The sequence below is a fragment of the Panthera leo genome, chromosome A1 (genome assembly GCF_018350215.1).
Source record: "Panthera leo isolate Ple1 chromosome A1, P.leo_Ple1_pat1.1, whole genome shotgun sequence".
NCBI classification, from domain to species: Eukaryota; Metazoa; Chordata; class Mammalia; order Carnivora; family Felidae; genus Panthera; species Panthera leo.
Window position 1 is genome coordinate 81,465,163 of NC_056679.1, and position 12,272 is coordinate 81,477,434.

Here is a 12,272-nt window from a genome sequence, read left to right on the forward strand (position 1 = left end):
CTCCAGGCTCTCTTGGCTGGCGTCTCAGATTGGGTCCTGAGTCTCTTCTGAGAAATCGTGTAAATGTCCCAGGATGCAAATTCCGCTGCTCAGCGAGGGTCTGGTTGTGAATCACGTGAGCGCTAGCGAAGCGCTGACTCAGAAACGCAGGAGCCCGCAGACACCAGGGCAGGGGCTGGCGCCCAGTTTCACACTCTCCGCAGTGACACGCGCAGCCCTGACCCCAGGTGCCCAGAATCTCGCAAAACCTTCTTGCTTCCTGGCGATGCCTCCAGGGTGTGGCTGCTCCCAGTTCACCCCAGACCCCGATCCAGGACTCGCAGCCTGTACACTAAGCCGCCTTTTCCATCAGTATCTGGCTCAGGGACCCGGCCGGGTGCCCTCCTGTGTCCATGTCGGGCAGGCGGGGTGGACCTCTGTGTGTCTGCTGCCCGGTGTCCTCGCTGACCTGGGCTGTGGTGGCCGTGGGGATGCCCGGACCACCTCCAGTCGGGGGTGCAGGCTGGCAGACCAAAGCGAGTGCTGGGTGGGTGGTGCTGCCTGCCCTCACATCTGCCTGCACGTCCCTCCGTCCCTCCTCCCTCCCTCCCGCCACCTCTCTGTTCCTTTCTCTGTGCCTCTGACACATGGCACATCTTAAATATTGATAAACCACCCAGCACACAGTTTTCTGTGCACCAAGAGACAAAGGTCTCTGCACGTTGGAAACTGAAATCCCTTTTTCCGAGCACGTGACCGCTGGTCCCTTTAAGTGTTGGCTGATGCGCATGGCTGCATGAGGCAGTTTGCACCGAATGACAGCCGCGTCCCTCTGCTCTGCCCGCAGATGAAATCATGCACCAGGACATCACCCCGCTCTGTGCCGCTGACATCCAGGACCAGCTGAAGAAACGCTTTGCTTATCTGTCCGGTGAGTGCTGGGCCAGAGGGAGGGAGGGGCTGGGGTAGAGCTGGGCTGTGACCAAGGGGACCTAGTCCACGTACTGCGAGTTGGGCACGGCCTGCTGTTGATTCCACCAAGGGCCAGGAGACGCTGCACGCTGCCTGGGAGGAGGGGGCTCAGGGCTCATTGGCCAGGAGCTACGGGAAGAGCCGGCCGGAAGTCAGTCCTGAGAGGGACACAGCCCGAGAGCTCCTGCCTGCAGTCTCCAGAATGTTCCCTCAGCAGGTGCAGTGGGAAAGGACACAGCTGCCCTCATCCTTGCAGCGTCCTGGGCCAGGGACCCCCCTAGTCCAGCACACCCAGCTTCCGTGGGGGAGGCCCCAGAGCACAGCTGATAGGGGCGAGGGGCTGGCTCTGTCCCACCGGCCTGTTCTGGGGCCCCTGTGTCCCTCGGTCCGGGCTCTGTCTCCACCCTGTAGGATGACCTGCCATCCTGTCTGGCTGTGGTGCACGACCCCAGCCACTGGACGGTGCTGGCACATCCTGGGTGCTAAGGCTGTGATGGCACCTGTGGTGACCACCCTCACAGCTGTACAAGTACCCCCGTCGGGATCAGACAACCTGCCCTTCCCAGGCGCTCGGCCCTACTCACAGGCCCTTTCCCCTCCTGAGCCCTGAGAGCCAGCCCCGTGCCCGTGGGGCTGCCCTGGCCCTTCTCCCAGGGGCCGGGAACCACGCCTCAGGCCACGCCCTAACACGTGGCCCTGGAGCTCAGGCAACCCGGGGGAATCAAAGGTCGTCAGCAGGATGTGGGGCCTCTGGGGGGCTTGTCCACAGTGAGGCATATCGGTCACCGCTACAGCACAGGGGTCGTGGCCCACGCCAACAAGACGTTCAGTCAAGGGTCTGCGGGCTCCTTCCATCTCCCCAGCCCGTCCATGCCTTTCAAGACCCCAAGGTTCACAACTTTAGTGCACTTGTGACCCAGACTAATGACCCTGACCTTCCTCCAGGTTGTAAGCCCACCACCTCTTGGCTTGGAGGAGGCAGAGCCCCAGGACCCCTCTGGACACACCTTCTCTCTGTCATTCAAATGCCAGCCAGTGTTTCGGGAGGGGACTGTGCAGGCGTGAGGAGGGTCCTACTTCAGGGCTTCCGAGATCATCCTGGGTGGGCCTGTCCTAGCCGGCTGGGCCTCACAGGGACCGGTGGACCTGAAGGATTCCCAGGATGGGATTTGGCTGAGTTACACTGACGGCGGATCCATCCCAAGGCAGTTCTGCCCCCACCTCACGTCCTACCCACGATTCCTCCGAGGATATGGGTGCTGGCTCAGGGTGAGCCCACCCCTGCCCCATCCATGGTGCACAGCCCTGCTTGCCAATGGGGACCCTCCTCTGGCTCCTGCAGAGTTAGGTCTTTGGTGTAATTCCATCAACGTCCATCGATACTTCTTGTGCAGGACGCGCCTAAAACACGCTGGGGGAACTGCCACAGGGGGCTGCCCGCATGCACGTCAGTGTGTGCACTGCTCACGCTGCCCCCACCTTAGCCTGAGACACCCCCTTCATTGATTTGCTGTTAATTCCGGCGGACGGGGTGGGGAGGGGGGAGTTCAGAAAGTGTGGCCAGTGGTTCTTTCACCCCATGGAGTGCTGGCTAGACGGGGGCATCACTCACACATGTGGCATCTCAGGGCCCCTGTGTGCTGCTGGCCTCTCCTCCCCGCAGGGTGGGCCTCCTCCCCCTCCCCGCAGGGTGGGCCTCTGCCCACAGGGTGGGCCTCCTCCCCATGGTGTGGGCCTCCTCCCTGAGGGTGGCCAGGGTCCAGGAGGGAGCTGTGAGCAGGGAGGGTGGACCCCACCATGTCTGGCAGCCCGGCCTTGGGAGCTACATGGCACCTGGCCTGCAGCCGATGGGCCAAGACAGGTGGCCAGGGCAGGAGAGATGGGTCCCACCCATCAAGTGGCCGTCCCCAGCCGCCCAGGGCGCCGACTAGCAGGCAGACATGGAACCTGAGCCCGGGTGATTCGGGCGTGTCATCAGCCCCTGCTCTGTCCACTGCTTCTCCAGACTGCTTGTGGGACACGTCAAACCACATAGGCCCCAGACTGAATTCAGCCTTCTGCTTGAAGCTCCCATCCCCAGGTCCTGAGCCCCACACCCTTTTCCTCCTTGCTGTGTGTCTCCACTCAGAAGTGTGCTCTCTGCTCCCTCCCCTGCCACACTGCCAAGGGGATGACCCCCTTAGACCCAAACTGTCTGAAGTGGTTCGTCAGAGAGAGACGCATGCAGAGCCTTAGGGCCTCTGGGGTAAGAGACGGAGCGTTGTGCGGGGTTTAAAGCGACTCACGCATTTACGAGGCGCAGAAAACCGTACTTTGAGGTGTTAGCCTACTCGGCGCGTTCTTGGTTCTGTACAACTATGCTCATTTGGGAAGCGACGAGCCGCGTGGGACTGGCTGCCCTGCGGTGGCAGAGTGACAGGTGCCTGTTTGTGCGCGCGTCACTCTTCACACGCCAAGCGCTCACACTCCTTCCCTGATGAAAACCACGCCTGGGCTCAGTGCTGCCTTGCTCTCTCCCCAGGTGGGCGCGGGCAGGACGGCAGCCCGGTCATCACCTTCCCAGACTACCCGGCCTTCAGCGACGTCCCCGACAAGGAGTTCCAGAATGTCATGACCTACCTCACCAGCATCCCCAGGTGTGTGTCGCTGTCAGATGAGGAGGTCCTGCCAAGGGGGCCCAGGGTCCCACCCAGGTCACACAGCCCACACGGAGCAGCCGGGGCCAGGGTCCCACTGGACCCTTTTCCCGCTCCCAGCATCCCGCGTCTGTTACACTGGCAGGGCTACACCGAGCAGGAGGGACACACAACAAGGAGGCAGCAGGGCAGAGGTGGTCGTGAGACCCTCCGGGGCCCGGCCCATTAGTCCCCCTCGTGCTCCTTGCGGCGGGACAAGTGATCCTAGAGGCAACTCCCCTGGCTGTTGGTTCTGTTACTGCGAGCAGAGCTGGGTCCCACCTTCCAGAAAGGCAAGGAGACCTCGTTTGTACCTCAGTGGCCGCGCCGGGCATCCTCCACATCCAGGAGCCGAGAGGCAGACACCCCACCACTGGGGGGTCAGCTCTGGGGTGTCCACGGCAGCCCAGAGGTGGTGAGGACGTGGCCCTCATGCCCTGACAAGGAACCAGCACCATGTGGCGTTAGGTGGAGACAGCCTCGCGGGTGACCTGGTTCCTCAGGCGACATCAAGGGCGATGGGGGGGCTCGCCGTAGTGTGGGGGCCCAGGCTGCCACATCCCTGGGGGACACCGTGCTCATTCATTAGTGTTGCTAAGGACGGCTTTCTGAATTTGTGTGGTTTATTGCTCCGCGAATTGTCTAATCCAGAGAACAGACCAAGACAGCAAGTTTGATTGGCTGGTTCCTCTTGCGTGAAAACTGCCAACGGCGATGACCAATCAGCGCTGGGGGGGGATGACAGGGGGGTCGTAGGTTCTTCTAGAACCCGGCAGAGGGGAAGGGAGCACTCTTCAGGGACATGGGTGCTGGGTGGTCATCTGGCAGGAGAAAGCTGGGGTCACATCCTGGGTCGCACAGCATCTGCCGTCCTGTCCTTCCAGGCACCAGGTTCTGGGTGGCCGAGTGAGGTGTGGGGACGGCCAGGCCCCGGGAGCCCAGCAGCCTTCCTTACGGCCACTTGGCCAGCTGTGCACCCTTGAGGGGCTTCCTGGTGGCAGCTGCAACACGGCAAAGCATCTCTGTGTGTCTTCCCTTGGTCTCAGGATGAGAGACAGGACGGCCATAGTCAGCCCCATGCTGCCGTCAAGGTCATGGGGCATGAGTAAGGTCACCACACAAGGTGGTGGGAAGATGCTCGCTGTGGTGAGGCATTGAGGGGTGGCCCTTCAGGAGGGACGCCAAGACGCTGGACTCAAGGACATGGGGACCCAGGACAGGACAGGTGTGGAAATGCTCAGGGCTCTAGGGGAGGGGTGCATGGGGACCGGCCAGCAGGACGGGGCAGCGACTGGAGTCTGAAGTGACTGAACCTGCCAGTGGTTTCAGGGAATAACAAGTTCAAGGGATTTAAAAAGAAAAGGGGGGATGCCCCATGCAGTCTCTGGTCTCCCAGGTGGGGGCCGTCCTGAGTCCGGGATGAGCCTTACTGCTGCAGTGACCGCTTAGCGCAGGGCCAGGACCCCAGGGGACTCTGTTTGTTTCAAAAGTCAACAATCAGTTTATATCTGGAAATGTCAACACCCAACAGCCCAGGCCTGGTGCGGAGGTGAGCCATGTCCCAGGCCACAAGCAGGCATGATGCTGGGGTGGGGGCAGCCCTCTCAGACCTTCCAGGCTTGCACGTCTCCTCCCCTGGAAGTCTCTACCCTCACTGAGCCTCAGACCTAATGGCCTCAGGGCCTTTGCACTTGCTGCCCCTTGGTGGACCACCTTTTCATATTCCAGGCCACCTCCTCAGGGAGGCCCTCCATCACCCACACCTAAAGAAAGAAGCGAAAGCCAGCTCTTCCCCCACTCAGGGCCCCTTGCCCACCAGGCTTCCTGGAGCTTTCCGAAAAGGTCGTAATTACAGCCTCGTTTTGGTCTGTGTCTGTGAGAGCAGGCAGGTCCAGGACAGCAGGCACGTGCTGCACAAATACACTTCATTTGCAGACGAACCCACCCTGCCTCGCAGGCTCCCTCCTATGATCTCTGCAGCCCCTTCTCTCCCCTTCGATGAGGACTGCCACCTTTCCATCCTTTTTCATCCCCAGCAGAATGAGCTCCTTTCACAGGCCTGGGGTGTGGCTCACGTGGCTCACATGCGAGGGCCGAGGGAAGGGAGTGCTGTGGCTCTGTGGCTCCAAGGTGGTGTGGAGCTGGCCAGGAGGCCGGTTTGCGCATCTCCGTTCCCGGAGACGAGGGTGCACAGTGGGCACAGGCCAGCATGTGCTTTATTCATGGTTCTCCTCTTTCCGGACAAGGACCACAGAAAGCTCCGGGGCTGGAGTGGCGGATCTGGACCTACCACACCCCGCGTGCCCCTTCACCCACAAATAAACCCCCACGTAGTGAAGCCCAGCGCACCATGGTCTCAAAGGACAGCTGAGAGACCCACGGACATGAGGGGCCCAGAGAAGAGCGGTCAGGTGTTCGGTGTGCGGGACAGGATGCGTGGAAGTCAGAGTGAGGTGGACACCCGTGCCTGGGCCTGGAGTCCGGCTGCCTCCACATGCTGTCAGTCCTGACCCCAGGGTGCCATCGGGGGTGCCGACTCTGAAGAGCAGCTTCGCCCCTGCAGAGAATGCAGCTCTAAAGGGAGGGAAAGTGTGGCCCTCCTTCGGAGCACAGAGCAGCTGCTCGGTGCTCATTAAAAATGTAGGGCAGAAACATGCCCTTGGGGAACGCCAGGGCCCTATGCCCACATCTTCAAGATGAGGGCCAGCTTGGCACCAGGGGAGGCCCGTGATGGCTGAGAGGTGGCCCTACTGTGTGAGCCCGGGGGGGCCAATTGCTGCATTCTCCCTTGGGCCCTCCCCTGCGTGCCGGGGGAAGGGGCACCACCCGCAGATCTCTGTTCTCACCCTTGGGGTCGGAGATGGGTGGCCCCTTCCAGAAACGAGGGAACAGCCCCCACACAGACAGGTGACAGGATGGGATTACAGCCTGGTGTGTGCCTTTCCACGTCTGTGCCTGCGGAACGGTCGGATCCCCCATGAAGCCTGCTTCTCGGAGATGTGAACTCAGTCTCTAAACCAAGCTTTAACTCTGGCTTCTAGAGCAGCATGTTCGGCGCTGACTTGACTTCCCCTGTCTTATGTGAGTGCAAATGGAGGGAGCCATGGCTTAAGCTGAGAGGTGGATCGTTACTGGCCCTGTAGAAGGCCAGTAGAAGGCCCTGTAGAAGGCCCTGTAGAAGGCATCGCGACAGGCAGGCTTTGTCCGTGTGTGTCAGATGTATGTGGTCTTTTGAAGAAAACAGTCACGTGGAAGGACGCTGTGGATCGTGGGAGTGGTCGGCCAGCGCCCAGCGGTGTGGTGGTGGCTCCACGGGCCACCCGGTGAGCTCTCGCCTAGGTTGAGGCCCTGCCCCCAGGGTGGCCCTGTGACCTCTGCACAACAGAGAGGAAGCCAGGCAGAGGCGCGATGGGCAGAGCACCCCGTTGCTGTCTGCGAGAAATGTCTATGTTCCGGACACACTCAGACCCAACAGTGAACAAAAGGAGTGAAGTCGTGTCGCTTGCGTTCTCAGTAACGAAGTAGGTTGTGCACAGGGGTGTGGACTGTGGAAAGGGAAGAAGGGGGGGAGCGGCCCAGTTGTGGGCTGGGGCCCCCTCAAGAGGGGTCTGGTTGGTTCTCGGTGAAATGGGGCAGCAGGACTGGGGGAGGGGCTGCAGATCCCGCTGGAGACAGCAGTGCCGTGGGCCCCAGGTTAGCAGGGAGCAGTCACCTAAAAGTGAAGGTTTGGGCGTCATGGGTATCGTCAGGTGTGGAGTAGGGGCGAGGAGGGGAGCCCCCAGGTGTTCCAGCTGGAGCGGCCGCCTGCATCCTGTGGGCCATGTGGGGCCTGCAGCTGCTTAGGGACTGGGCCCAGGTGTCCTGGCTGCAACAGTGCACGGTGTGGTGTCCCGGCTTGTGTCCAGGCTGTGACAGTGCATGGTGTGGTGTCCCGGCTTGTGTCCTGGCTGTGACAGTGCATGGTGTGGCCACCTGGCTGCTGGGAAGGATAGCTAGAGGACAGAGAGCTCAGAGGGAGTCTCCCGGCCGCGGGCGGTTGAGACTGTGGTAAGGACAGCTCCCGTGGAGGGTTCAGCGCAAAGAAATGACCATTGGAGCAAATTTAACAAAAACAGGAGGAGTGGACTCTGAGAGGAGGCAGCCACCTCCTCAGGGTGGCGCTACCCCGCGGAGCAAAGGGATGGGCCAGTGAGCTGGGGAGAGGGACGCAGTCCAGGCCCTCCTGAGACAAGAGAATAACCACACGGTTGTGCTGGAGAAACTTCATCACAAAGGCGAAGAGGAGTGGTAACGATTTGATTTCTTTTACGTGTAACCCTGTCTTTGTGCACTGGCTCAAGTCTGTTACCACACATACCATGATCTGGGTTACAGGCCTGTCCAGGGGGCAGATGCCCCAGGCTCTGGCGCTGACCTCTGGGCCCCTCTCCTTCCCAGGGTTCCTGACCCGGGACCCCCACCCCCCTGCATGGTTCCAGACCCTGACCTCCTCCCCCTCCTGTTATTCTAGACCCTGACCCCCTCCCCCTGTGGTTCCAGACCTTGACTCCCCTCCCCCTGTGGTTCCAGACCCTGACCCCCTTCTCCCTATGGTTCTAGACCCTGACCCCCTCCCCCTGTGGTTCCAGACCTTGACTCCCCTCCCCCTGTGGTTCCAGACCCTGACCCCCTTCCCCCTGTGGTTCCAGACCCTGACCCCCTTCTCCCTATGGTTCTAGACCTTGACTCCCCTCCCCCTGTGGTTCCAGACACTGACCCCCTTCTTCCTATGGTTCCAGACCCTGACCCCCTTCTCCCTATGGTTCTAGACCCTGACCCCCTCCCCCTGTGGTTCCAGACCTTGACTCCCCTCCCCCTGTGGTTCCAGACCCTGACCCCCTTCTCCCTATGGTTCTAGACCCTGACCCCCTCCCCCTGTGGTTCCAGACCTTGACTCCCCTCCCCCTGTGGTTCCAGACCCTGACCCCCTTCTCCCTATGGTTCTAGACCTTGACTCCCCTCCCCCTGTGGTTCCAGACACTGACCCCCTTCTTCCTATGGTTCTAGACCCTGACCCCCTTCCCCCTGTGGTTCCAGACCCTGACCCCCTTCTCCCTATGGTTCTAGACCCTGACCCCCTCCCCCTGTGGTTCTAGACCTTGACTCCCCTCCCCCTGTGGTTCCAGACTCTGACCCCCTTCTCCCTATGGTTCTAGACCCTGACCCCCTCCCCCTGTGGTTCCAGACCTTGACTCCCCTCCCCCTGTGGTTCCAGACCCTGACCCCCTTCTCCCTATGGTTCTAGACCCTGACCCCCTCCCCCTGTGGTTCCAGACTTTGACTCCCCTCCCCCTGTGGTTCCAGACCCTGACCCCCTTCCCCCTGTGGTTCCAGACCCTGACCCCCTTCTCCCTATGGTTCCAGACCTTGACTCTCCACCTCCGTGGTTCCAGACCCTGACCCCCTTCTCCCTATGGTTCTAGACCCTGACCCCCTCCCCATGTGGTTCCAGACCCTGCACCCCCCTGCCAAGCGTGCCCCCAGTCTACCTTCCCTCCCCCGCTGGTGGAGCTGGTTTTGCCCAACCACACCATGGCAGAAGTGGTTTCTACACCTAGTGTGATCCTACCCCTCTCCGCAAATGGAGTGCACTTCACACAGACACATTCACATGTGTGTGTGCACTCACACATGCACACGTACACACGTGCACACTTGCACAGGGTCTCACAAGCAGAGTTGCCAACATCAAGATAGATTTCTGGCTTTTCTGTGAAAAAACCCGTTTAGCAGCCGTGAACTTTCATTTCCAGGTGGCAACCGTGTAGGAGCGCCTGTGCTGGGCCCTGGGGGCTCTATCCACCCCCCACCCCACCTCAACCCCGGGGTTCAGAGGACCCCCTTCCTCCACAGCTGCCATCTCTCGTCAGCGCAGTTAAGTCATAATTCAGGAGCCCTTTAGAGTTCATTTATGCGGACTTTCCCTGGACCCAGTTCCACTCACCGAGCTGCTGGGAGACAGAGCCTGTCCCCAGCTGGCTTCCACGAGGGGCACACGCAGCCTCTCCCACATGCGCTCACACACACACAAGTGCACATGCACACATGCACGCACACGGCCCACGGACCTGAGGAGGTCTGGAAACACCTTACTTCCTGCTGCCGTGTGATTTCCAAGTGGATTTCCTGTGACGTCTGCGTGGGAAGCGTGTGTGTGTGTGAAGATGCGCGGGACAATTCAAGATGCGCACGCGGAAGTGACAGCTTCCGCCTCCCGCCTGCCTCCTTCCCCACAGAGTTAGTTTGGGTGACGCTGGGTCGCTCTCCAGCCGCGCACCCCTGCCCCACACTGGGACGTGGCACCGCACTCTTTCCCGCTGCGCACCCCGCTCCACGCTGGGAGCACAGACTCACCAGTCCACCAGCTCCCATCCAGCAGCCTGTCACCCACATCCTTCCGGGCGGCCCCTCTGAGCCTGCGCTGTCACAGCTGCATCACACCCTGTTGTGTAGACGGGTCAAGCCTACCGAGCCGAGCACAATGTTGTCGGCTCTCCATCCCCCTCGGGTTCCCCTATGATGAGTAGCTTTGCTCCTGGTGTAGCTGGGTTGCGTGTTCTGAGGGGGACCGCCTTGAGGGTGATGGATTTGTCACACTGCTCAGTCGCCGCCTTGTCGACAGGTCCTCCCCCCAGGCCATGTGATTAGCAAGTAAAGGGCGTTTGCTGTCCATGACTTTGCTCAGCCCATCGTCCTACATGGTCTGAAGCTCTGGGAGCCCAGTGACCACTGTCCGCCATGCTGGCCTCCTCCGCACGGGCCCTGTTTCTTCGTGTTCCTGGCCACGCACTCCTGGCGGGAGCCAGAGACTGCCTGTCCCCTGGAGCCCTCTTCTTTGTTGTAATGACCTTTCTCTGTCACTGCCATCCGGTGTGATAGCTGCTAGCCACGTGTGGCCATTTAAACAAAAATTAAAAGGAAGTAAATGGGAAAGTTCAGTAGTTGGTTGGGCTCCCCCCCCCCCATATTTCAGTTCACGTGTGGCCATGTGGGCACTCGGGTGTGGACCGGTCCGCCTGTTGGAGCACACGGGCCATGGTGGTGGGGTCAGGACAGCAGCGGCTCTGTCCTTATTCACAGAGAAAAGGCCAAGAGATTATTATCCTGACGCCATGCCCAAGAGGAGAGACCACAGCTCTGCCCTTACTTGGAAATAATGACATTCTGCTATGAGGGAAGCACGCTGAGGTGTGGGTCTGGGGTTGGGAGGCCATTCCTTCACGGCTGTCATGGAACCCAGGCTGCTCCCTGGCAGCGTGTCTGCCCCTCACAGGGGGAAGTGGTGTAGGGGACACACAGTGCCCAGGAGCCTGTGAACTAGCATTTCAGCCCCCAGCTGGAGAGGAGATGCCTGAGGCTGACACGGGGAGGCTCTGGGCTGGGAGCAGAGAGTCAGGACACAAGAGTCAGGCCAGGTCCTGGACCCCGGTGATCGAGGTCTGCAGCATGAGCCCAAGGCAGGTCATGAGATTCCGGAAGGTTCTCTGCATGGGTCCCAAGGGGGTGGCTTTACACCCCTGGGGAGCAGTTCACTCCCTGATTGCAAAGAACTGGCTAACAGTGTGCATCTTTTTTTTTTAATGTGTTTAAAGGATTTATGTGGTTTATTGGGGGTTTAATAGCATTTGAAAAAAATTTGGTAAGATATTCATAACGTATAATGAACCATCTTTACCATCCCTAAGTGCACAGGCAGGTCAGTAGTACTAAATACGTACCCATTGTGCAACACGTCTCCAGAACCTTCTCATTCCCCGATGTCCAACACCAGGGGTCTGACGCTCTAGGAGCCCCCCAGGAGAGGATCACACAGTATGTATCCTGCGTCTGGCTCGTCTTCCCCAGCACGAGGTCCCCCAGGTTCACTGTGGTGCAGCCTGCGTCACAGTCTCCTCCCTTTCCAGGCAGGTAACAGACAGCGCCCCTCTGTCTGGATGGACCATGCTGCATTGATCTGTTTATCGGTGGGTGTAGAGAACTGTTTCTGAACGAGGCTAGAAGTCAAGCTTCCTCGTGCGTGCCCCCTGTAGGCTCGTGGAAACCAGGCGGGTCGAGGCCTTGGTTATCCCTGCGTGTTCTTGGTCCTATAGCCACAAGCACAGATTCCAGGCGCACTCACAGTGATTCCCCAAGATGTCACGACTTCGGTTTTCTGTGTTTGTTTTTGTCAAAAAAAAAAAAATTGCAAAGGGGAAAAGCTTGAATATAAGGAACACAAAAATGCAAGATTTCAGGCTCTTCAGAGAAATTCCTGTGTGTTTCTTTTTGTTTTTTTTAATGGGCTGTCCCTTTGGTTGTGAAGGAGAGGCGATGTCACTGCTTTGTAGCAAAGGGCCCCTGAGCAACGCCCGCACTCCTGCAGCCCATGTCGTGCGCCCCTGCGCCTCAGCAGCCCTGACAGGATCTGGAGCGACTCTAAGAACAGATGGGTTACCGTGTGTGGGAGTTTTTAAGAAGCACTTGGAGGTTTTATTCAGTGTTTTGCTTTGTGGAATGACAAACTGACCAGTGCTAGAGAAACACATCACAGAAATGGTATTTGGACAAACGTTCGAATCACGAGAAGAGAGAAGAAAGAGCGAGGAAAGAAAGGTTCGGATGGAGAGC

General features: G+C 59.6%; 1 protein-coding gene across 2 annotated transcripts in view; it reads left to right on the forward strand.

Annotated features, from left to right (window-relative positions):
- The window catches only part of MCF2L (MCF.2 cell line derived transforming sequence like), an 86,265-nt gene that overhangs the window by 30,238 nt on the left and 43,755 nt on the right, over nt 1-12,272 (forward strand). For both annotated transcript variants that reach the window (XM_042930528.1, XM_042930535.1), the window contains exons 2-3: nt 827-910; nt 3,473-3,587. In XM_042930528.1, the coding sequence (XP_042786462.1) occupies nt 827-910; nt 3,473-3,587 (199 nt within the window). The remainder of the gene's footprint in view (nt 1-826; nt 911-3,472; nt 3,588-12,272) is intronic.